Below are 26,399 nucleotides of genomic sequence, written 5' to 3' on the forward strand. Positions count from 1 at the left end.
AGAACAGGAGCTGCATTTTCCAAACCCCGAAACAATCCTTATTTTTCCTTCACATCTATTTCCCCAAGGGTATTTTTTTTAAAACTCTGTTGATAGATATTATATAATCACATTGTTTAGATATTTGAGATGGTGATTACGCCACCATTTGATTTTAATTGGTACCTCTGTTAACATGTCACATGTTCTCAGGCAAAATTAATTAGGGCCAAACAATTGACTGATGGTCTTTATAATCCAAACTTTCTGAAACTAACCAGTTTCTTAACCCAACACCACAACTGCGGAGTGAATTTGGACAATAGGGTTTATCAGCTCAGGGATGATCTCCCTTAAAGCCACCTATTAGTCTTATAATAATACATAAAAATGTCCTTGCTGCTGTTTTCTTCTGAAAAATAAAATAATAATAAACAAAAATGCAAAAACATCCAAGTTGAGAGTCAGAATTTAGAATAACTTAGTCTTACCTCCTTTCTCAGACAGAAATCCCTTCTATAGCAAGTTGTGTGCTGCACTGGTCTCTGGTTGAATCCTGTAACAAGGATCTCAGTACATGTCAAAATATTCCCATCTTGTCTAATTGTTACAAAATCCTTTCTTATGCCATACTAGAACAAAGTTCCCTGTCTTTTCCTCCTGTCAGTTGCAAATTTTACTTTTTGGAGCAATGCAGAGAAATTCCATTTCTGATCTGAAGATTATTTGAGAATTGAGTCCTCTTGGATGGGAAAACAGGCTCACCAGATTCCATGCTCTGCTCCCCAGTGATTATATTAGGGTCAGGTTCTTGGAAGATTTGTAGCAAACTTCATTTCACATTGTGGTGTTATCAATCTATAAACTTATGTATTTTATAATAGTTTAGAAGTCTTTGTCCTGAAAGGAGTTCTATACAGATTGGTTAATTGCAATGGCTGCACTTAGAGGTAATTTGCATAAAAGATGGGGAAGCCTAGAGATGACCTATGCCCTGCTCATTTGGGTGGATGAGCATCAGTGTTTGGGGAAGAGGATTAATATGCAACATTAAGTATTTACTTTAAAATCAGATTGCATGTACTAGTATGTATTGATAAAAAATGAATTTTAATTAGTGTATGACTCCAGCCACAAATGCAATTCTCTCCAAATCCCCTCTTTTCCTCTCCAGACTTACTTTCAGCACCTTCAGCTTACAAGGCTTCTTTGAGGCAGCCTTGCTCTTTGTCTTTTTTTCCCAAACCATTTTGTCCAACTAGGGGCTGCCTTATTCCATTTGGAGGATTTAACAAAGGGTATAACAGCTGTGCTCTTGGTTTTTGCCTTCTTGTGGTTTCTCTCTTTCACAAGGGGCTGCTCTGTTAATGAGGAGGCTGTGATGTGTAAAGAGAGCAAAAAATAAGCCTTTGTTGTATTAAGATTTTACAGCGCTGAGATTTCAGGGTTGGTTGTTACTATAGCATAACCTTACCCATGCTGACTAATGCAAGTCTATCCACCCTTATCTCCTGGGCAAACTCCTGCTTCTTGTCCCATAGCTCCAATGTCTCCCAGCCTGGGAAGCCACGTTCCACTCTCTTAGGTAGAGGTGGAATCTCGTCCCTCTGTACAAACCCTTCATTATGCCACATGATTAGATTTATTGGATTTTACTGTGTGGTTTGTAAGTGTCTTGAAAGCAAAAGTTATAGTTCTCTGTAGTAATATGCAAGTGTTTGCCGATGAACTGAATGACTGCAAGTATAGTATTTAGAAATTGCTTCCTAAAGCCTACTATTCCATGCTCATTTCTGAGCTGCAAAGAAAGTCTGCCACTGTATAAGTGACATGGTGCAATTGTCAGCATCTGCCTGACAACTCTGGTTAGGTATGAAATCTTGAAATCAAGGGGTTAGACAAGAAGGCCTATAAGGTTTCTTTAGACTAACAGTCAGTGCCCTGTGAGCATTGCTGAACCAGAAAGAAACCATCCTTGGCCAGTGTTAGGATAAATAGCACAGTCCTCCACATTGAAACAATTTGTTAGCATTTACAAGTTCACATTTTCTGTATTTTAACTTCTAATTGGTTTCCTCTTTTGTGCTAAGAATGCCATCTGTCCCTTTGACAGGTTTTTGGATTTGATGCTACTTACCAGGAAATATGACCATCATAAGCATTGTAAGGGGATTCAGAAGTGTCCATTGCAAACAGCCCTGCTTTAGTAACTTCACAAAGAATTACACATTGCTTGTGTGTGGCGGTTTTAACATTTTTCAAGCCCTTGCCACACAGAATAAAGCCCTTTGCCTCCAGTTTGTTGGAGTTCATAACGCAATGCAAGGTAAGATACATCGTCTGATTTTGGTTCTAGATTTCATATCTATTCTGCATAGTAAAAAAATATATATATTATTATCCTTATTTGTAGATAAGAAAACTAAGGCTGATAAAAGTGGACTTGCCTAAGATCATATAGAAATGATAGTAACAGTTCATTAAACTTAATTTCTGAATCTAAACCTTCTTCTCTACAGATATCATCTCCCCCTTGTGGAATAAAAGCAGAGATGAGACTCATTATTCCCATTATATGAACTAGAAAACTGAGGTCAAGAGAAGTTAAATACCAATCTAAGATTCTCCAAATAACAAGACACGATTCTAGGCTCAAAGAGTTCCCATCCTCTCCCCTGTGGTCTTGTCTTCACTACAGCTATCTCTCGCTACCCTGACTTTGCAACACCTTCTTCCAAGTCTAAAGTTACCTGGTCATGGACAAGCTAAGAAGAGGGAAGTAGAGATTCCCAGGAGAGGTTCCAATGAGAGAAACAATTATTAATCAGCCCCACTAAAACAGAAAACCAAGGCTGATCCTGGAGCTCAAATGCTGTGGTCTACTGATGTAGGATTTGCTGAGCCGCTATGGGAGGGCTTGGGCTAAAAGGAAGGCAGAGAACTAACCTTTCCTGAGCATCCATCCTAAGTCAGGTACTTTACCGATGCTGCCTCGTTTCATTCTCACGGGATACTAATTTAAAGATGAAAAAATTAAAGCTTGGAGAGGCTGTCTGGATTGTTGAAGATGTAGGAGCTCACTGGCCTGACTTCAGAGCTGGGTCCTTTCCACCGTCGGTAGCAGTGGATGCTATGAACATGCCAGGGCAAGACGGAGAAGGTCACTGCGCTCAGGAACTGCTAGTCTTGCTGGGACACACACACACATGCACGCACACGCACACGCACACACACATGCACACACACACGCACACACACACACAAGAAACTGATGAAGAACACAAGGTAGGTCATGCTAGGTGGCAGCAGGTAGTCCAAGCTTAATGGAGATGAGGGGGAGGGTGGCAGTGGGGAAGTGCAAATGAGGTTGAGGGAAGGAGGTCAGGATGCCTTTCAGAATAGTGTCCAGTTGAACTTTGAGGAAAGAATTTGGATAAGCAGAAAAGAAAGGAAAGACTTTCTAGGCCAGAAGCAGCAGCTTCTGGAAATGAATAGATATATATCAGTGATCATTATCTAAACACACGGAAACTGAAAGGGCCCGCGGGCAGGCAGATAATGGAGTGGGTCCAGGCCGTCTGAGGGGCCACGGGAGTGTCTCCAGCACTGAAGGAAAATGAAATTAGCAAGAGTCAGTGGGTGAGACCCGCCACCTCTTAAGTAACCACCTGGAGAGGAGATCTGGACACAACCAAGTCCTCTTACTGTAACTGGAAAGTAATCTCAGGAAAAGGACAGGAAATGTAGAGATCGTTGCTCCTTCCAAAGGGCAGGGCCAAATGGATTCAATGGCTAGATCTGGAGTCAGAATTCCTTGTAGCCCTCACAGGCTTCTGCTAAGACCGGGTTCTGCTAAGTGTGAACCCTTCTGGTGCACTGACCAAGTTTGAGGTCCACACTGGGGAAGCCTAGTGTCCTACCCACCCCCATGGAGCCTGGTCCTGAGCCTGCCTCTTGGAACATCTTTCCCATCTTATCGTTGAGCATAAGGAATGTAGAGAAATGGGAATTCCAGCTCTACAGCAACCATGTTGCCTTTCATAGCTCTGTGCAGTTTACAATACATTGTTTGTCACCCCGCTTTAGTCCTTTCCCCAAGTCTTTGTAAAGGACTAAGCTCAAGAGAAGCCTTCACAGTGGAGGGGATCTTTGAGTTGCCTCGAACGATGCAATGTCAGTCTTTGAGGGCAGTACACCAGACACTTCCAGGTTCTAAATCAGTGATTGTATTACTGTCATTAAAGGAGAGTGGCTTTTGTTTTAAATGTAATTGTGCCATTATCAATAAAACTCTTCACCTCCAAAAATCTCCCAGTGCTGGGTCTCAAAGTTTCCTCCAGACTCAGATGCCAAAAAAAATGTGTGTCTTGCCTTGTATACTCCATTTAAAGCCATTTAAAGTGTATAAAGACATTGTATACTGTAAATGGCTTCGGTTGGTTTGACTCTAATCTTAATTAAGCCAGTGCACATTTTGTCCCATCTTGGGCTCTTTGAACCCATTCTCTGCTAAATCAGTACAGCACAAGTTTGGTTGGAAAGAATGCCAACCAGCCTGGGAAAGAAAGGAGAAATTTGGGGGTGACTTTAAGCTTCACAAAAGGGTCCTTCACAAAACAAAAAATTTAAGTCGCTCATAATCCCACTGCTCTAAAAAAAAAAAAAAAAAATTACCGAGAGGCAAGTTTCTCCCTCCACCTGTCTGATTCTGTTCTTCAGAGTAAACCACTGTTAACAACTTGTGGCACATTCTTCCCAGTTTGTTAGTGGAGTCATGTAGCTGTATTTAAGCACACACATATCCAAAGTGCTGGACACATTGCCCTCTGCCTGGCTTATTTTCCTTTACACTCGGGGACATTTTCCAAGTTAGCACCTGTAGATCTAGCACATTATTCTTAGTGGTTACACATTATTTCACTGTATTGATATATTATGTACCATTCTATTGATGGGCATTTAGACTGTTTACAATACATTTGTTTTTGAGAGCAATGGAGCAACACACACTCTTGTTTATATGTTTTTGTGTATTTGTTCTATTATTTCTTGTAGGGTGGATTACTCTTGGGGCTGGAACACCAACAGTTTATGAGAGGGACCCCACCCCCAGCCTTGCTAACACCTTGGGTCAACCTGCTAGACGCAAAAATGTTAATCTCTTTGAGATTTAATTTGCATTTTCCTGACTATTGGTTAAGTTAAGCCTCTTTTTTATATGTTTATTAACAATTTGCACTTCCTACTCAGTGAATTACCTACTCATATCCTGGACCTGTATATCTACTCTGGTCGTTTATTTTTTTTCTATTCAATTTGTAGGAGCTCTTTGTGTAGGTGAGATATAATCTTTTCCTCTCATATATATGACAAGTATTTTCTATCACTACCGTTGTTGTTGTCTTTTAACTTTGTTTTGGGTGTGTTTTAACTTGTACGTTTTAATTTTTATTGTGGTCGCATATGTTTAATTTTTCCTTTCTTGTTTCCAGGCTATCTGTCTTAGAAAGAATTCCAAACTACATTTTCTTCTTATATTTTTCCATTTAAATCTTAAATCTAGCCTTTTTAATTTTTTTCATTTGGGTAAAGCAGGGAGCTAGCTTTACTTTTTTTCCAGATGAAGAATCAGTTGATACCAGGGATTTTTAAATTATTTAGTCAGCAAAAATTTGCACGTTTTTGAGGACGGTGGGTTAAGATCCAGTGTGCGGTTCCTAAGAGAAACTGTGGTCCCTGTGGCTGGATCCATCAGATCTTTAACTCATGATCTGGAAAAAACTAGAGGTTGTTGATCTAGCTGGTCATGGGTTGAACACTTCTGAATGTGTGTTTTTTTTTTTTTTTTTGATTTTTGTTTTTTTAGTAAAGAAGGAATTTGTAGACTAAAACATCCACCTCCCTCAAATATCATCCTATTTATAAACCAAGCCCCGTGTATAACTCTATCCTATCAGTTGGTTATTAAATTGAATGTCCATCTTAGTTGTGTGTCTCCCTTTCCGGTCCAGGTGAGCTCCTTGAGGTTGTGCCTTAATTTACCTCTGTTCTGAACCTACCATGGAGCTCAGACACAGTGATGGGCACTAGTCTTAGTCCATTTTGTATTGCTATAACGGAATACCACAGACTGGGTAATTTACATGGAAAAATAAATTTATTTCTCATAGTTTTGAAGATTGGTAAGTCCAATATCAAGGTGCCAGCATCTAATGAGGGTCTGGGTACTTGGGTACTGTGTCATCTCGTGGTGGAAGGTGGAAAAAAGGGTGAGAGGGCAGGAGATTGAACTCACAGCCTCAACCCCTTTTATAATTGTCATGAATTCATTGGTGAGGGTGGAACCCTTGTGACCTAAACACTTCCCATCAGGTCCCACCTTCCAACACCGTTGCATTAGGAATTAAATTTCCGACATGTACTTTTTGGTGGACACATTCGACCCATAGCAGTACTGAACAAAACCTTGATTTTGAAGCCACCTAAAGATTTGTTTCGTGTTTGTCCACATAGTCTGTTTCAACATTTTTAAGAAGGATTTTTAGGCTTCTCTACAAGTAGACTAAGAACCGGCATTAGCATGTTTTCTCCACATATAAAGTCTTTTATCTTTCCACTTGCATATGAACGTAACCAGTAAATATTTGTTGAATTTTATCATTCTGTTAGCTTTCAGATTCAGACTTGCCAGTAATTACTGGCTTGCATTAAAAGCAGGAGATTAGAGATTGAGGCCCAGGAAAAAGAAATGATTTGCTCAGAGGCATGTAGAGTAACCAGGTTACTGCTACACCCTGTTCTTCTTTCTACAAAGCATGAATGGTGTGGTTAAGGTCAGAGGTCTGTAAGAGAGGACAGGGGTAGGATTTTGAAGCGTAATAACTGGGCCATCTTGGCCTGTTTTCACAGTCCTCCTGCTGTGTTGGTAGAAAGATACAGCAGACAGCTCTGAGTGCCCTTTCCGGAGCTGCTGCTGAGGGTCTGAAGGAGATTCTGGAGTCACAGTCGTGCCCTCTCCCTTTGTCATTAATAAACAGAATCTATCTTGTATTATCTGGCCACTTTAGAAGGACTCATTCAGTGATCTCTGCCTTGCACAATATGTCAAGAACTTCCTGTATATAGGTACTCTGCTGCGCCTTAAGGATCTGCTCTGCAGCAAAATCAAGAGCCCTTTCCTCCAGGAGCTCACAGGCTAGAGAGGGAGACTGAGCCTGTCTTTCCACAGTCTCCCAGGGAAGCAGACATTAAACAAATACTCCCAAGCATATATAATTACAAATGGAGGCAAGTACCCTGAAGGAAAAACCAGGATGTTTGGAGAGAATACAGCGGGAGGGCTTGGTTTAGATGAGGGGCTTAGGGACAAGTAGAAGTGGGGGTGTTAAAGGCTTTTGCAAAGGTGAAGTGTTTTACATAAATGAGGGAAATAATAATAATAAAGGTGCTTGGAAGGGCAGCTGATCCCCATTCATGGGCCACTTCCTAGAGCTCTGGGAATCTGCCTTTCTCCCCAGAATCCTGGAGGCTCCAGGATCAGGGCTGGAAAGGCCTTCACAAATGCTAATGTATGAGCATTTTATGGGTTACCCCCTGACCCTCTGCCTCCTCATTCTTAACTTGTTCAAATGTCCTGGCAAAAGGGGAGCGTAGGGGGTGGCATTTCCAGTTTGGAGGTAAAAGGGGGAGGTGGGGAAGCCTTCCCACCCCAATCCCGGGGCGAGGTTCTCCTCCCACAAACGTGCCTGAGGAATGTTTTTCAAGGCAAAATCCCACTTCACCGAATTTGATTGTGAAGGGGGATGCTCAGGAGACCTGTGTAGTTCTTAGGGAGTCCTCGGGGCAGGGGCAATAATCTCTGACCCCATCAAACACACCCGTAAGAAAGTTTGACCGGAACGAGTGAGGATCTGATAGTGGTGGTGGGATGGGAGAGAGTAAATGCTGCTGGACAGGGGTGGGGGTGGGGGGTGTTAATTTCTAATTTCCCCAGAAGAAACTGTCCTGAGCTGGTAATCTTAATAATAATAATAACAGTGATAGTGACACACTATGGGTTGGACAGTGTTCTATGCGCTCTCACAACTCTTCTTTTTCAAAACTACCCTGTGAGGTAAGCGCCATTACTAACTCCATTTCACAGCTGAGGAAACTGAGGCACAAAGAGGCTAAGCAGTAATAGCAGCTTTCCTTTTCGCCTGCAACAACCGGGAGTCAAGGCCTCCAGGAGGTCAGGACTGCATTTCCTTCTATGTGAGTCTCATATGCCCGCCCATAATTCGGGATAATGCTGGCTTTGACAAGGCTAACTTGGGAGCCACGGAGGCAGCTGCAGGGGACGCGCGCCCATTGCCTTTGGAACCGAGCCGGGCCGTCGCCCCCTCCGCAGTGGTGAGGACCGGTGGACAGTCCCGCGGAGGCGACGGAGCGTTGCGGGGTGGCCCCACTCCAACCTTGTGCCAAGGCTTGTTAGCTCCGTTTTCTGCTCGGTCTCCGCGAGGTGTCGCCTTCGGCCGAAGAAACCACCGCGGCGCCACCCTCGTAGCCCACACTTATTTATTTTCAAACAAGGGGGGCGCCCCTCTCCTCCTTTCAATTTGAAACTGGAAACATCCTGCGATCTCGTTTCTAAGTGGGAGCGTCCTCTCCCTCCCATTTTGCACCCTCGTTCTATCTTCCCTGGAGATTACTCAGGAGCAACCCCCCCGCAAGGCCTTGCCCGACGTTGGCCTCGCGCTGGGCTGCACACAAATGCAGTCACGGCGGGGGCTGGGGTGGAAGCTTCGGTTCCCCTCCCCGACACCGCCCCCCCCCCCCCCGAGCCCCGGGGAGGAAAAAAAAATTAATGCCAAGCAATTGCCAGGCCCGCAGGGTGGGTGCTGCATTGCACCGCTCTGCGCGCAGCTGGTTCGCAGAGTGCACCCGGTGCAAGCCCGGGGGTCCAAAAGGGCGGGAGGAGCACACCCCGGGCTTCCCAGCTTTGCAGCCTCCTCTCTGCAAAGAAGAAAAGCAAGTGGCTTTTGGCGCGAAAGCCTTGGCGCCTCCCCTGATTTTTATGGAAATCAAGAGGGCGGGGTAAAGCCGCTTTCCTCTGCTTTCTCCCTCCCCCTTGTCTGCGCCACAGCCCCCTTCTCTCCCTTCTCTCCCCGCCCCCCGGGTGTGTCAGATTTTTCAGTTAATAATATCCCCCGAGCTTCAAAGCGCAGCCAGTGACAGTCATCTGTCTGGACGCGCTGGGTGGATGCGGGGGGCTCCTGGGAACTGGGTTGGAGCCGAGCTAGCGCTAGCCAGGCGCAAGCGCGCACAGACTGCAGCTACCCGAGGACTCCCCTCCGCCCCCACAGCCCACCCGGAGACCCCCACGCAGAATCGCCTCCGGATCCCCGGCAGTCTGCGGGAGGTAAGGAACGGGGTTTGCAAACCTCTCGGCCCCCCGGAGCGCAGAGCGCCGCGGCAAGGCAAGCCCTGGACGGGATCTCGGTCGCGCACTGGGAGACGGAATATGCCCGGGGGACTGTTTCTGCTTCCGAAACAAAACCATCTCGGGGTTTTCCCCGAAAAGCCAGTTCCCGCCCCGAAGTCACCCCAGATAGGAGAGACCCGGATAGGAGAGACCCACCCTAATCCTTTTACAGCCCTTGCCAGGGGGGAGTAATGGCTCCAGCGAAAAGAAATTCGCCCTGGTCTACAAGATTTGTCCGTGTTGAAGCTGACCGGGAGCCGGTGCGCCCCCACCCAACCTAGGGTTCTCCAAAGGAGGCCCCCGGAGGAAGAACAGGGAGGTTAGGCGGGGCGAGGCCGCCGAGGTGGTAATCTGGGTCACGGCTGCTCTGGCTCGGAGAAGACCCGGCTCTCCCGGAGACCCTCCCCTCGCTGGCGCCCTTGCACCACTCCCGAGATCCGGGGCTCAGCCTCCTCCTCCCCCAGGAAGAGGACGGTGTCGGGGGTTTGGAGGAGCGGGGTGGTCTTAGAGAGGTTCCAGATAAGCTGTTGGCAGGAATATCCCTGCAGCGGGTGAATGCCTAGGGGCGTCTGTTCAAATTTGGAGAGGAGGCTTGTGGATTTGGGTGGTTGTTGTTGGTCTCTGTCTAGAAAAAGGCATTTTCTATTTGCAAAGTTTCCTAAATCCTCTGCTACGGTTTGCACTCTCGAGGTTGCATTCTTACCCAGGGGGGATTGAGGGGAGTCCAAATTCTGTAGCTGGGTTGGAGGACCCTCTCGCCCCCGCCCCCGGCTTCCTTTGAGCAGCTGGCCCTACGGTGGTGCAACTGGGGTTGTCGGCGTGCTGGTTGAGAGCTGGAATTCTGCAGCCTTGAGCAGCCCCCTCCCCCAGGCAGTGCCTTGTGTGAATGAAATGGCAGTTTCCAAAGTTGCAGAGCCACGCCACCACCCCCTGCATCTGCATGCCCCCTCCCACCCCCTGTCGTAGACAGCTTGTACACAAAAGGAGGGAGGGAGCGAGCGAGAGGCAGAACTTCCTCCACCTTCGGGAGCACAGGCAGAGTGGGGGGCTTGGAGCGGAGACTGGGGAGCGGGGCTAGAGGCGGCGCCCACTGCCCGTCCCCGAGTCAGCTCCGCTCGCCCACACTCTCCTGTTGTGTCTGTCGGTTGCAGTGTTGGAGGCTGGCACGGGCCCCCGCCTTCCGCGCCCCCCGCGGGAAGGAAGCACCCCGGTATTAAACAGAGCGGAGCGGAAAGCCGTGCTTAGTCGCCGGCCGGGAGGCCAGCCGATGCCCAGCTGCACCGCGTCCACCATGCCGGGGATGATCTGCAAGAACCCAGACCTCGAGTTTGACTCGCTGCAGCCCTGCTTCTACCCGGACGAAGATGACTTCTACTTCGGCGGCCCCGACTCGACCCCCCCGGGCGAGGACATCTGGAAGAAGTTTGAGCTGCTGCCCACGCCCCCGCTGTCGCCCAGCCGTGCCTTCCCGGAGCAGAGCCCGGAGTCCGCCACCTGGGCCACCGAGATGCTGCTGCTGCCCGAGGCCGACTTGTGGGGCATCCCGGCCGAGGAGGACGCGTTCGGCCTGGGGGGACTGGGCGGCCTCACCCCCAACCCGGTCATCCTCCAGGACTGCATGTGGAGCGGCTTCTCGGCCCGCGAGAAGCTGGAGCGCGCCGTGAGCGAGAAGCTGCAGCACGGCCGCGGGCCGCCGGCCGCCGGCTCAGCCGCCCCTGCCCCAGGAGCGGGCGCCGGGAGCCCTGCGGGCCGCGGCCACAGCGGGGCAGCTGGAGCCGGCCGCGCCGGGGCCGCCCTGCCGGCCGAGCTCGCCCACCCGGCCGCCGAATGCGTCGATCCCGCCGTGGTCTTCCCCTTTCCGGTGAACAAGCGCGAGCCGGCGCCCGTGCCCGCCGCCCCAGCCGGTGGCCCGACGGCGGGCGCTGCAGTCACCTCGGGGGCAAGTGCCGCCTCCCCGGCCGGTGCTCCGGTGGCCGCTCCAACGCGCGCAGGCGGCCGCCCGGCCAGCGGCAGTGACCACAAGGCCCTCAGCACCTCGGGAGAGGACACCCTGAGCGACTCAGGTAAAGACCGTGCCTGGGGGTGGTGTCCGGTTTGTTAGTGTCGGTGGGTTGTGGCTCAGGGGGGAGTATTTTGGAGGCAGTGCTGGTGGCGGGAGGTCCTGTTTCCTCTCCGCAGGAGAAAGAGGAGGGGGGCTCTCCCAAGTCTTCACTGAAGTCCCTTCCACCCTCCTCCAGGGAGCCTCTGTGCCATCACTGGCCCTTACGCTGACCTCACGTCTCTTTTGTAGCCTGGTCCGTGGAATAAATTGGGAAAAGTTGGTGGCTGAGCTGGGTGGGGGTTCACGGGGCTGCTCGGGGCATTGCCTGAGCAGAAACCTGTTAGCGCTGGGGTGGAAAGGAGCTCTCCGGCCCGAGTCAGATACCCGGAGCAGACACGGGGGCTGTACAAAATCCTACTGAGGGCAGGAAGTTAGAGGGAGATTGCACAGATGGCTAGTACCGGTTTTGTTTTTTTTCAAATGTCGCCCCCCCGCCTCCCCTAGTGGGTGGTGGGCTCTTGGCTCCTGGTGCGCGGCCAGCAGGCGGCGATATGCCCAGCCTGCAGGCGGGCCAGTGACATGAAAGGCTGGGGCTAGTGGGCACCCCTCCCTCCCTCCATTCAGCAGCTGGCAGCAAGTGCCACAGCGGTTGTGTACGTGGTCAAGGGGCCTCCCTCCAGTGTGCAGTGAAAACTGGGTCCAGTTTTGTCTTCTAGCCCCAATTCCAGGCCTAATTTGAGATCTTAGTTGTGTTCTGTAACCCAGTGCCCTTGAAGGGGAGGGCGGGTACTTAGCAGCCTCTCCAAGAATGCACACTTCCTGGAAGGAATCATTAATTAGTTCCATTGTGTGCTTTTATCTCTCTTAAACTGAGGGGAAGGGTTAAAGCTGGGTCTTTACCTGGGGCCCTGGAAGTATCCAGCACAGAACTCTACACAAATACTGAAATAGCCCTTGTCCTTGGAGCAGGGAGCTGGGGCACCCTTGGACCTTGAAAACCAGTGTTTTCAGAATGCAGATAAATAAAGAGTCTAAATTTCCTCCAGGGCTGAGGACTGATCCTTCTGAACCTCCTGGAAGGAAACTTGGTGATAAGCCTGCAGTTTGAAGGGCTCTGTCCCTTTAATGTCTGTGCCTTGACAGCTTTCGGTGAGGAAGCACTTCCTTCCAACAGCTGTCTTCTTGGCAGAAAACCAAAACATTGGCTTAAAGGGACCCACAGACTGGAACAGCCTCACATTTCGGCTTTAGAACAAATCCCACAATTGTTCAGCTTTCCGGTCCCCTTCAGATCAAGCAGAAGATGTGTTTTGATTTTCATGCTTGCATTTTAAGCAATAATTTTCTATCCCAGCGTGGTAGTAAATGAGGAGAGAGGAGAGAAAAAATGCACACATGAGGCTACACGTTTTTGTTGTTGCTGTTATTACTGGTGACTTTGAGGAGAGCTGCTCCCATTTTGGGGTTTATAGCTGCTGTGGATTCTGACTTTGTAGTTAAGATTTGATCTTTTTTAGGTGAAAAACTGCTCACTGTATAAAACTCATGTTCATTGCAAGAAAAGTTATTTTTCTTCCTCAGTTAATTAAATTGTTCCTCAAGTTGGTTTAAGGACTGAAAATCAAACACAACTATGTGTAAAATGCTAAATGAGGTTTCTAAAATGAGGAGCCTTAATTCTTAAGTGTGGAGATGGAAGTGCAAATAAGTCTACAGGAAAGACTGGTGATTATAATAAAAGCCACCATTTACTGGGCATCTGTCTACTAGGCCCAGCTCTGTGCTAAGTCTACTTATTATCTGTCAAACTCAAAAATGCTATATTATCATCCCCATTTAACAGGTAAGGAAACTGAGGCTTAGAAAGGTTAAATAACTTGCCTAGGGTGTGTGCAACTAGTTAACGATGGAGCCCAGGATGGTTTGACCCAAGGCCCAAGTTCTTTATATTTCCACCACCTGCTAAAGTCTTGAATGGAGACTGAAAGCACAGTAGGGTTTGGGGAAGAAAAAAGTATTTCCAGATATATTTAAATTAAAGAGACCCCCCCCCATGCCATATTTCTGTTCACATCTATGTTGATGGGTCCATAATAATAGCAAACCATGCCAGGGCCTGCCGTAAATATAGATATATGTTAATTTAATTCACATGTGGCTCAGCTGAGAGTAACTCCCATCTTTTCCTCAAAGATGATGAAGATGATGAAGAGGAAGATGAAGAGGAGGAAATTGATGTGGTCACCGTGGAGAAGCGGCGTTCCTCCTCCAGCAGCAAGGCTGTCACCACGTTCACCATCACCGTGCGTCCCAAGAATGCAGCCCTGGGCCCGGGGAGGGCTCAGTCCAGTGAGCTGATCCTCAAACGCTGTGTCCCCATCCACCAGCAGCACAACTATGCCGCCCCGTCGCCCTACATGGAAAGCGAGGACGCGCCCCCCCCGAAGAAGATTAAGAGTGAGGTGTCACCGCGACCCTTCAAGAGTGTCATCCCCCCAAAGGCTAAGAGCTTAAGCCCCCGCAACTCTGACTCAGAGGACAGCGAGCGTCGCCGCAACCACAACATCCTGGAACGCCAGCGCCGCAACGACCTGCGCTCCAGCTTCCTCACGCTCAGGGACCACGTGCCGGAGCTGGTGAGGAACGAGAAGGCCGCCAAGGTGGTCATTTTGAAAAAGGCCACCGAGTACGTCCACTCCCTGCAGGCCGAGGAGCACCAGCTTTTACTGGAAAAGGAGAAATTGCAGGCAAGACAGCAGCAGTTGCTAAAGAAAATTGAACACACTCGGACTTGCTAAACATTTCTCAGAACTGGACAGTCACTGCCACTTTGCACATTTTGATTTTTTTTTTTTTCTTTAAACAAACATTGTGTTGACATTAAGAATGTTGGTTTACTTTCAAATCGGTCCCCTGTCGAGTTTGGATCTGGGTGGGGAGCAGGACGTGCGGGGTTCTGCCAGGACCTCAGAGAGCCTGCACCATGACGGGATGCCAGGTGGCCCTCGCTGTGTCCTCCACCCCGCCTCCATGACAGCGGTAGAAGTTCGTGACATTGGGAGCCTCTGGGCTGTTGAAGTCACCTTGTTTGTTCCAGGTTTCCAAACAGAAAGTCATTCCTTCTTTTAAAAATGGTGCTTAAGTTCCAGCAGATGCCACGTAAGGGGGTTGCCATTTGAAACCCCTGGGGAACATTTCTGTAAATACCATTGACACACCCGCCTTTTGTATACGTCCTGGGTAATGAGAGGTGGCTTTTGCGGCCAGTATTAGACTGGAAGTTCATACCTAAGTACTGTAATAATACCTCAATGTTTGAGGAGCATGTTTTGTATACAAATCTATTGTTAATCTCTGTTATGTACTGTACTAATTCTTACACTGCCTGTATACTTTAGTATGATGCTGATACATAACTAAATTTGATACTTATATTTTCGTATGAAAATGAGTTGTGAAAGTTTTGAGTAGATATTACTTTATCACTTTTTGAACTAAGAAACTTTTGTAAAGAAATTTACTATATATATATGCCTTTTCCTAGCCTGTTTCTTCCTGTTAATGTATTTGTTCTTGTTTGGTGCATAGAACTGGGTAAATGCAAAGTTCTGTGTTTAATTTCTTCAAAATGTATATATTTAGTGCTGCATCTTATAGCACTTTGAAATACCTCATGTTTATGAAAATAAATAGCAATTAAATGATTGAACTCAATTTGTTTCTTAATAGCACTAGTTAAAATTATCCTTCAAGCAGCAACTATAAATAGCCTATAACTTATAAACATCTGTACAATCCTGGTTGGGGCGGAGGGTCATTGTCCCCACTTGAGGCAGAGGGGACTGGGTTTGGGGAGGTTAAGGCAATTCTCCAAGATAACACAGCATAGAGAGGTTATTAGTGATCTTCACATTGTAGCCACAGCACTCAATGCTTGACAAAGCATTTTCATATATGTTGGCTGTAAGCTGGGATATCTGATACCAGCCTTTTAGAGTGAGAAGTAAAATCAAGGCAGGGTTGCCTGTATTTGGCATTAGTAACTTTTGTCCCATTGGCAGAGCAGACAGTTTTATATCCTGGTGTAGAGTAATTTGTCTCCAGGAAGAATTCATTCTAAAAGATTCACTGGGACCCCAGCAAGGTTTTAGGCTAAGCATTGCAGCAGAATAAAAAGTTGGAGTTGACTTCTCCCTTCAAAAAACTCAAAATTGGATTCACCAAAGTATGGCTGATCAAGTGACAGCTATGTAGCCCAGATCAAGTGCCAAGTGCGGGAGAGACCCTGGGGTCACGTTGAGACCCTGTGTGGGTAGCGTAACTCTACACAGGATGGTGTTCTGTCTACTGGAGCTGCTCTGTTCTGGGACTAGTGAGTTGGAGGGATGCATAATTCAGCTCCCTGTGAGGGAGAAGTTTCTGAGTTGGTCTGACGGGTGGTCATTCCCTTGCTTGTGAGTCACTCAGCTTCTCAGGACTGATAATCTCTTTCTTTTTTGGGTGAGATAACCTCTTTCTTTTTTGGGTGAGAGGTTGTATGCAGTTATTTCTCTAAGGTTTCATTTGTTTCAGGTTTTTAGCTCTGAGCTGAAAAAAGCCTCTTGCTTTACCGAGAAGAAACAGGTCCAGGGATGAGAGAGCTTTGCATGGCCACACAGTTTGTCAGGGACAGAGATGGCAGATCTCAGGCCATGGGGGTCCCTTTCACCTTTGGCCATTTAGGAAAGGCAAGTGGGAGTTTAGAACTTGAGTTCCTCCTTATCCTGCTTCACAGACACATGCCCTAGAGCTGTGAGGTTGGTGGTCCTACCATTGACCTCTTTCTGATGTCTGACTGTGCTGAAAATCAGGTAAAATGCTCTTTAATTGCTCTTCTAGTCCCCATCTCCAGACTAGAAAATAATGAACATTTTTTGAAAGTCCTTTTTGAATTATCATTCAAAAAGACTCCTTGCCCATTTACATTTTGCAGGCCCCCAAACACTCTCACCTCTACAACTTTGTGTATCCATGAGCCAAAAGGAAGTTAAATGACCTCAAATTAATTGAGTGCCTGAGATTCTTGAAGCCCAGCTTAAGCACTCTAATTTCTCCATTTATGTTCCCCAGAAGAGCCTATCTGATGTGTCAGATAAGATGGGACTCTAGCTGTGGAGGAAGAAAACCGTTTAGACACCTGAGACCACTAAACTACAATTCCTACTATGATCTGTTTTTGCTCTGGCTACCGGGAAGCTCAGAGCTCAAACTGATGACCTCTTATTTTTATTTTATAAAACCTCTTGTTTTATTTACAGTTTAACCACTTTTTAATGTTCTTTATTTTATATTACATAACAAGAAACTTTTTTTGCATTAGGTGGATCATAAATAATGTACTAAAAATATTAAAACGTGAAAAATTGCATATTTGCCTTTTCTGACCCAGCTCAGGCAGTGTTACCCAATTTAGCTCTGCCATTATCTATAAAGTAATTGGTGAAGTCACAGAAGAATTGAACCAGTCATCTTAACAATGTGAGAAACCACCTCTGCATGAAGTGTTGAGACTGTTTGAGAAACTGCTCTACATCAGTTATATCAACAAATCGTAGAGTTAGATGGTACATAGAGATCATCTCATTGAATCACTTCATTTTACAGAATGGGGTAGAGGATCTCATCTGGAATTAATGGCTGAACCCAGGACTAGAGTCAGCGTCTCCTGGTGACCAGCCCAGTGCCCTTTCCACAGCATTAGCTTTCTCGCTGCTCACACAGTAGGCCCCTACCTCCTGGCTTTGCTCATGCACCTACATTATGCTTCCATATTGACACTTCTAAATGGTCAACTCTGCAGAAAAACTTCCAACAGCTCCCTGCCACTTCCAGGATACAGTTCAGATCCTTCAGCCTGGCACAGGGGCTGCTTCCACTCTGGCTCAACAGCTCCATTACCCACGGCCCCTCCACATGCACTCTCCATTCCAGCCACGCTGGACTCGGTGGCTCTTTCACATCTCTGACTTGTTTCATCACATTCCCTCCCCCTGGGTTATCCGGTTTCTGTTTATTGAAATCCTTCTCAATCTTGAACAGCAAACCCAATGTCTCTTCCTTCAGGAAGCCTCCCTGGTACTCCCAGGTAGACCTTTTCCAGCTCTTGGTCCCTGACCACTTATCCTCTATAGCCTCTGGAGATGGAAGAGCTGCCCTAATTGCCCTTCTAGACCCCCTAACCCATGGGCTCCCTTAAGGCAGGCACGGCTCTCACCACATCTGATTCTGAGCCCCTGCCAGTGACTGACAGATGACAGGGCCTCAGCAGATGCTAGCAGAATGGATGGTAACAGAGGAAGGAGTGAGTGGCAGATGTCCATTTCAAATGCGTCTCCTGCCAACCCTGGTTTGCAAGCTTTTAGGCTAATACAAATGGGAAGACAAAGCCATTAGCCATCATGAGCATCTGGTACTGACTGTGCTGGGGGCTCTGGGGAAAAAAATATAGAACACCTGTGGAGGCCTGCCTTCAGGAAGCCCACAGTCTGGAAGAGATAAAGCCCTGGGCTGGTGGAGAAGGCAGGGAGGGGAGACAGGAGGGACTGGAGGGGGAGGAACTGTTGAACCAACGCAGATGTGGGGTCAGGTGGCCGAGTCTGGAGCTCTCTGCTTCAGAAGCTGGCTCCTTCGCCTTTGTTCACTCGTCTGCCTCTGGCTTGAGGAGGCTCAGACACTTGTCTCAGGCTGCAGATCATCCGCTGTCATAGTGACAGTGGTTGTAATGTAGCACTGGAGGGCTTACCAAGTTTCTGTATGCTTGCATCTCACCACCCGTTGGGACTGTTGACCAGTTTGTCATATTCCCATTTTGTACGTAAGGGAATGGGGTCTTCTGGCTTTGAGTTTCACTAATTCCTAGGGTAGCTGTGTTTTGAAAATCCTAATTTGGGTTGTTTTTAGAATCAGAGGTTGTTAGATTTGGAAGAGGTATTGAAGCAGTCTAGCTAATCTATTTCAGAGGAAGTACATATAGTCTGCTCATGAGCATTCTTTTTCCTTCCTTCCTTCCTTCCTTCCTTCCTTCCTCCCCTCCCCTCCCCTCCCCTCCCTCCCTCCCTCCCTCCCTCCCTCCCTCCCTCCCTCCCTCCCTCCCTCCCTTCCTCCCTCCCTCTCTCTCTGTCAACAGATATTTATTTAGCAGCTGCCATGTATCAAATACTGTTCCAGGTGCTTGGGAGACATCAGTGAACAGAAGAGGCAACACTGTGCCAAATCCCTGCTTTCCAGGAGTTTACAGTGTAGGAGAGAGTTACAAGACAAATACATGTAGTGAGCAAATAAGTAGCATCCAAAGCTAGGAAAGATAACTAAAAGAGGACGGAAGAATTCAGTGATGCCATAGGGAGAGGGAGGCAGGGTAGGGAGGGCGTCAGGCCCAGGTGCTGAGGACAGCCACCTGTGGGAGCGCCCAGCCTGGGGGCTGCTGTGGCTGCCCAGAGACCAGAGCTCAGTCCTCAGACATTGGGAAGTGTTCCCTTCCTGACTTTCTCCTCGTTCTCTCAAGGAGAAGCGGTAAAGTGTAGCAGTTAAGAGTACGGATTTGAAGTTAGACCCCCTTGGTCTGAGTCTGACTTCCACACTCACAAGTTGTGGGGTGCACAGTTCTCCCTTGTACGAAGGGGGATGGTGGACCATCTACCTCTAGGGTTGTTAGAGGGATTGCATAAATTGATTTACACACAGCACACTAGCACATGATGGGTGCGATTTAAGTCTGGTAAATAATCCGATTTGTTGTTGACAAGATCTTTCCTCTCTATTTCCTTAGTATGTTACTAGGGCAAGGAACTTTAAAAAAACATTTACCGGTAGAACAAATTCACAGGCCTGAGCTTAACAAGAACTTTTCAGACTTTTGTTCCTCAAAAGAGGCCTTACAAAACCTGAAAAAACGGGTACCTTGGAAACAAATGAATGTGAGCTTTGAAGCCTATTTTAAGACGGAGCCTAGGAATTTGAGTGCCGCAGAACATCTACACCTTCTACAATGGTTTATTAGTTTTCCTTACTTGTAAAGGAAATTTCTTCATAGGCCACTGACCAGGGTTACCTGATCTCTTTTGATATTGACGTATCATGCTACAAGACATTCATCCTGAAACCTTTGACCAGGAGAAGTAACAGAGCCTTTTTATGGTGGAAGCACACAGACCTATTGGCACAATGCACATTTAGAGAACACACAGAGCACTCCTCCTAGGAAAAATACAGATGATCTGCAGTGGGTTGCACCCGGGAGAGGCAATAACAGCATCGACTTCCTTCTGCATTCTAGCAGGCCCTAGGGAAGATGAAAGAGCAGCCCCTCTGCTGGACAAACGGAGGTTCCAAGCTGACGAGGGGCAGTCCTGGTAATAGAAACACTTAGTTTGGAAGAAGAAGCCCTTGGCCTGGGTCTTAGTTATTTACTAGTTTAAGACTTGGGATAGGAAGTTAACTTCTTGTCGCTCAATTTCCTCGTCTATAAATGGTTGGAGTTGGTGATCGCCAAGGCCCCCTTCAGCTCTGAGGATTGAGAGCCATTCATCCCTAGGGATGGCTGGAGCCTTCAAGATAGCTACCAAAGTCTGCAGTGTTAGTGAGCACCCTCCGGTGGGCGCATATCTTGGTTCTGCCATTCATCAGCTCCATGGCTGCTGGTAAGTCACTTCCCTCTGAATCTTACTACCTTCATCTCTAAAACAACAGTAATAATCACCACCTCACAAGGTTCTTATAAGGATCAAATGACAAAGCATATGAGGAATGTGATAGCAGTTTGGAAATTGGGAAGTCTTTTACCAACTCTTATTGCCATTGATATTGCCACATGCAGCCCTTGTCTAGCATGTCCCTCCCGCTCTACCATTCACTCTCTAGATTCATCTCTAAGTGGGTTTCCTCAGCTAGTAAACTCCTTTAAATACAATAGACACAACCTTGGTTATTCTACTTGTACCTAGAACAGGGCTTTGCTCATAATAGCTGCTCGTAATGTTTGTTTAATTATTACCAATGAAAAGATTAATTGTTCAAAACCAACTAGAGAAACTCACATTGTGCAAATGAACTGGATATACAGGTTGTCTCCTCTGGAACTGGGGAGAACTATGGTTAATCTAATTTTTCATTCGGTTACTCAAATGAAAACAGAATATGGGTAACAGACATCTAACACTTTGAGTTTTTGCTTAGGTTGGTTTAGCCACTTTTCTTTGGCATGAGGCCAGGAAGAACAGGGAATTTAAACTGAGACTAGAGATTTGAAACCCCTGAAGTTATAGTTAGATGCAATTTTGTTTACAGGGCAGAGTTGAGACCCAAGTTCACTATTGTAAATGGCTTAATTGTATTTGGGTTTGAAAATAAATCTTTCCCATCCCGAGTTGGTCCTTTTTCTGGATTTGCTGAACTAATATTTTACAGTCTGTCTTGAAGGAAAATCACCTTTCTACAAGAAACCTCCTTGCCCAAACATCTCATTAAAATAATGAACTTGGAGGTTTTCTTGGATGTCTTTAACTGTAAACTTCCGGGATGGCTGTGAATACATCTTGTTTGACACATCTGGGAGGTTATATCTCCTGGAGTGTTACCTCACTTGGTAATTCCTCCGGGTAATAAATGTGCACATGTCAATTTGTCACTGTGGCCCAAGCCTCCATTATCTTTGGCTGACTGTGCGTGGAGACTGTCATCTTGCCTGTGGCCACCACTTCAGCTGGCTGGGCGGCCATGGGAGGACTTTTTGTTGCCCACTGTGATGACCCACAAGGTGAAAGTGTTGCAGAAAATAAACAGCATTTAGCCCAAGTGCAAATTAAGCTCTGGCTTCATCGGAGGCTTGGGATGCTGAGCAGAGGGTAATTGGAGTGGAAACCGCTATAAAATGTTTATATGATGTTTGCTGACATTCAAATGCTCTCTCCACAGTGTTTTCATTGGGAAGGTGGAGTTCCTTTTGCAGGAATGTTGTTTGTTTCTCTCTTTACCTAGGGTGACTGACATGTCCCAGTGTGCCTATGGCTGTCCTGGTTTTAAAACTTTATCTTGTGTCCCAGTCGATACTCAGTCTCTGGCAAATCAGAAAGAAGGATCCATCTATTCTCCCCCATCTTTGGTGTTTGCTTTTGCACACTGCAGTGTAGCCAGCTTAGCAAGGCTACCTATGGTTGGGCTTGGAGATCGAGGCTGAAACTCCCACAGCGCACACCTCAGGCTGCACAAAGTCCTCTGACCCTTCCCCAGCGAGGAGGGCCTGGGAAGAGCACTGTCTCGATGCTGTGGATCTGAGCTCTGGAAACCCCATTCAGTGACTTGGAACAAGTCATCCTGAGACTGCAAAAGAGGAGACACTGTTTTTCCTTTGGAATGCTGTTGGCCCCGTGGGACACAATGAGTGAGAAGGTGGCAGGTCCTGCACAAATGCCGGGCACCAGCATCCCACTGGGCTCCCCACTCCACCTCTCTCAGGTTCTAGGCTTCCTTCAAAATAATGATGACGACAGCATCCTGGAGGTATGACTGTGACTCTAGCTGCAGTCTTCTAGTCTAGCCTTGAGTCTCCTTCATTCTTCAGGTCTTTGCAAGGAGCCAAAAGAAGTTTTTAAATTAATAAGACAATGTACCCTGAGGCCCCTGGCCTCTCTGAAACTCTCTGGCTCTGGGCTTGTCTCAGGAGAAGCCAGGGAAGAACAAGGAGTAAAATCCTCCCTGAGATTCTGGGGGTAGCCGGGCCCCATTTCATCAGAGAAGTGGCCAGTTCAGGCACCTAGAATGGGTCTGGACTTTCTTTCCTTGTGATAATATTGCCACTAACACATTCTGCTGGGTTCACTCCTCCCTATGGTGGCTTTTCCTTTTCATTGGCAGCGGAAGCCCTTTCAGCATGCACCAGTTGTGGGTGGAGGGATGACATTCCTCAGGATCTGAAGGTGCGTTCCTTCACAAAAGGAACAGGATGGAAAGTCAAGTAGACCTTTTAGGGACTTTTAAAAGAAGCATTTACGTATATTTAGCTTTGGGGGGATCCCCTTCCCACACATTTTAGCTGCAGACAGCAGCACCTTGTATATCCTGAAAATCCTTATTTGAGGGGTATGAAGTACCCAGCTGAAGATGATCGCCAGTCCCAGGGCCCCCTGAAGGAGATAGGGTCTGTCATGTTAATGGCATATACATATTGAGAGAGAGGACAAAGGACCTGGAGCTTGGGAATGGGAGTTTTTTGTAGGGATTCTTCAATATGCAGAGGGACAACCTTTCGGAGGTGGCAGAGGAGGGCTCTGCGAGAGTCAACCCTGTAAAGCTATCCTGGTGGAGAATAGCTGCAGGTGTGTGTGTGTGTGTGTGTGTGTGTGTGTGTGTGTGTGTGTGTGTGTGTGTGTGTGTGGCAGGGAGGGGGGATGCTTTCCACAAGTGCAGAGCTCCACCTACCCATAAAATGATACCCCGCTGCATGATCACAGAATGCTTGCTGAAGCAGAACTGTAATTTTGTTTTGATTTCTTTGAATTAAAAATGGTCAATTTTATGAAATGCCAGCCTCCCCAAACTCTACTGAGCCATGTAACACTTCCCCTTGGAAGAGGCTTCCGTGGGGCTTACAGCAAGATGCAAAACTCCACGCTATTCCATTCAGCCTTCTAGAGATGTAGAGTGTGTGCGTGTGAATGGGCTGGAAGGGTGGGGGGAGGATAGCCAGGGGTGCAGATGACTCTGACCATCACTGAGGAAGGGAGGGGGCAGGGAGCCTTCATACGGTGGGGGTGGCATGTGAGGTGGCCTTGACGGGTGGCTAAGGATCGTCCTAGTGGAGAGAGACAGGGGAAGGCTTGTGGGCAGAGGACCCGTCTGAATGCAGGTATGCTGATGCATGGCACACGTGCATCCTGGAGCAGCAGGTGAGACAGACGGTTGAGCCGGTAATCACCAGGCCCTGGGGAACCAGCCAAGGTGTCGAGAAGAAGAGGGACATGATGAGGTCCTTTGTGGCTTTGGGAGAATTTGCTACTATACAGACATATTTTTTGTTGTTTTTGTGGGTTTTTTTTTGTTTGTTTTTCTTTTGGCAGCTGGCCAGTATGGAGGATCCGAACTCTTGACCCTGATGTTATAACACCACGCTTTAACCGACTGAGCTAACCAGCCAGCCGTATATGGATATCTTTAATCCTTGCAAAGTTGTCCCGGATGGTGTTCATCTGCCTCCTTAACGAGTAACCATTGCACATGCTTTCCAAGGATACGGATGGAGCCCCCTGGACATGGTGGAGAGAGTCCAGACATGGGCCTCTGGGGGGCCTGGGGCTCAGCTCAGCGAGGCCACCACTGAGGGTTGCTTCCACCTCAAGCTTTGGCTGATCCTATGGGTTCTCTCTTCCTTCCACCCATCTCCCCAGTCTTACAGGTGCGAAGCCCACCTGTCTTTCAGGAACCAGTTCAGGGGGTACTTCCTCCACACGGCCTTCGCACTCCTTTAGTAGAAAGTTTGCTCTCTTGCCTCGAACCTCACCCAGTGCTTTTCCTGTATCCTTTTGTGTTTGAAAAATGTAAATTACTCCCTTCCTCCCTACCATGGTCATTATAAAAAAATTAGTAAAGAAAATAAAGGGAAGAAAGAAAAATATCACTGGTGACCCACTTTTCAGAGATAGCCATTATTGAAATTTTGTTGTGTATCTTTCTGGATTTTTTCATATGCACACAAATGCATATTAATATATGTACTTGTTTTGTGTCTTTGTAAGGTCATTAATTACTTTCTATTCTGTACTATAAGTAATTGCCTTTGTGTCTTATTTCTTACTAGAAGTAAGGGGCTCTCTCATCTTTGTGTATTCTGCCTCCTCTATAATGGGTTTTATACATTGCAGGGAAGCAGCAGTGATGAATGAATGATTGAATAGGTTATTCTATATCTTTCTGTAAAATGAGAATTTTGGGTTGTGTTATGTCTGAGGCCTTTCCCAGTACTGATAATCTGAAGACTTCTGATTTGTATATCTCTCACTTGGGTAGAAGAAAGAAACTTCCAAGAAATTTGATGATAGGGGGGCATATCCTTTCTAGCACTAACACTGTAATATCCTCAGACCAAGAGGAGCTCAAACAATGATTTAATGCACTCAGGCTGTGTCCATATAAAACCTAAGGGTCACCTGGTTTAGAGTGGATGTCTTTTTTTGTCTTATTTAAGTGGGCCAATTTTGTGGTATCAGTCGACACGTAGAATCTGAGAAAAAACAATTGTTTTGAATGCTATAATCCATAATTCCTCATTTCTTCTGACCTACCAATAGCCTATAAGACAGTGGCAGCTGCAGCAGGGTATGCATGGCCCGGCAAACAGAGTGCGGCTGGATTGTACCCCCTAATTCTTACTCCCTCAGTAGGGCGCCTGTTAGTCAGGACACAACCCCATGATTATATCAGGAGCTGTGGAGCAGAGTACCTAGAAGAACTGAAAGTTCCACTTACATGTTTGCTATCTATGTTCAGGATTCTTCTTTAAGCAAATAAGCAAGATATGTGTTATCAGTATCAGAAAGTACAGCATTTGTGAGCTCGCCTAACAATTGTACTATGGTAGGATTCAGATACTCCCTAGCCTTTGTGCTTTTCCTCCTGCTGGTCCCCGTCTCTGAAATCTACCTGTCCCCACTGATTGCTTTCTCAGTATCACCCATGTTTCATGGCTCAGCTCAGAAGCTATCTCCTTCACAAAGCCTTCCATGACCCGCCTTGCTGGAATTCATTGAAACCCCTTGTGTGCCTTCTTCGTACCTGCCTGAACCTCTTGCATTCCCATCTCAGGTTTTACTTTGAGTGTTGTTTGAGTGTTGGGTGATGGTTCACATACTAGTCATGGTCCTTATCATCCTTAAAATAGAGATGATAAAATAGATTCTCCAGGTTCCTCAATAAGTACTGTGATTACTATAATCGTAATACATACCTTTTACTATCTATAAAACTCCTAGAGAAGAGAGACACTGCCTATTTGATCTCTGGATCCACCATGTCAACATGACACTGAACACAGACTGCTTTGTGTCCATAAAATTTATCTGAAACTGTTTGAAGAAAAGCCTTGAAGGGTAGATGGTACCATTTATTTAGCCTCAGAAGATTTCCTGTACATACGTCCTTTTACCTGCTCTCTAAACCCATTGTGTCTGGCATATTTTTATTCCTTATTCTCTCAGTCCTTTGCACTTAGCTCTGCATAGTTTCCAAAGCTTCCCAATAGCCTAATAAGGTAGGTATTATTATCCCATCTTTATAGATGAAGAGAAACCAAGACTTACATGTGTACACCTAGAAAGTGGTAGAAGTGGGATCTGAATTTTGACCTTCTGTCTCATGGCTCAGGGTTCCATATTCTAAACACTGCCTCATAGTGCTAACGGAAGACTATTTTAAGTCTGGAAAAGACTGTCCCAATTTGAATCATTTATCTGTGCTGTTACCGAGTCAGAGTTTGAAATGGTGACAAGCCAATTTCTTTTCCCCTAACAGACTCTCCAGAAGGAGAGCATTTTGAAGGGCAATATTGGTCTTTTCTAGAGCTCTGGTACTTGTGTGTAAGTGGCTTTCACCAGAAACAACCTATACAAAAAGTTCCATCACCTGCAGCCCAACTTTGTCCTTTATAGCCAAGAAAGTACTGTTAAGGTCTCGGTAAACAGATTAAATTAAGCCATGTTTTTCTTTCCACGCCTACAACTCCATTTCCTAGTTCTTCAAGGAAAAAATATCCACAGAGAAGAATTGCTACCAGCTTTTGTCCTTAAATATTTAGAAAAACATAGTCCATAGCCACTGACAAAGAGTTGACAGCTGCTGCTATGATGCCCTCTTTTCACGTAAGGGTCCCCAAAGTGCAAACAACATAGC

General features: G+C 46.7%; 1 protein-coding gene across 1 annotated transcript; it reads left to right on the forward strand.

Moving 5' to 3' along the window:
- The first annotated feature begins 10,709 nt into the window (after positions 1-10,709).
- MYCN (MYCN proto-oncogene, bHLH transcription factor) lies at positions 10,710-14,281 on the forward strand. Its single transcript, XM_063079055.1, has 2 exons — positions 10,710-11,505; positions 13,677-14,281. The coding sequence occupies exons 1-2, from the start codon at positions 10,710-10,712 to the stop codon at positions 14,279-14,281; spliced, it is 1,401 nt and encodes a 466-aa protein (XP_062935125.1).
- Positions 14,282-26,399: the final 12,118 nt, after the last annotated feature.

This window comes from Cynocephalus volans, chromosome 14 (assembly GCF_027409185.1).
Source record: "Cynocephalus volans isolate mCynVol1 chromosome 14, mCynVol1.pri, whole genome shotgun sequence".
NCBI lineage: Eukaryota > Metazoa > Chordata > Mammalia > Dermoptera > Cynocephalidae > Cynocephalus > Cynocephalus volans.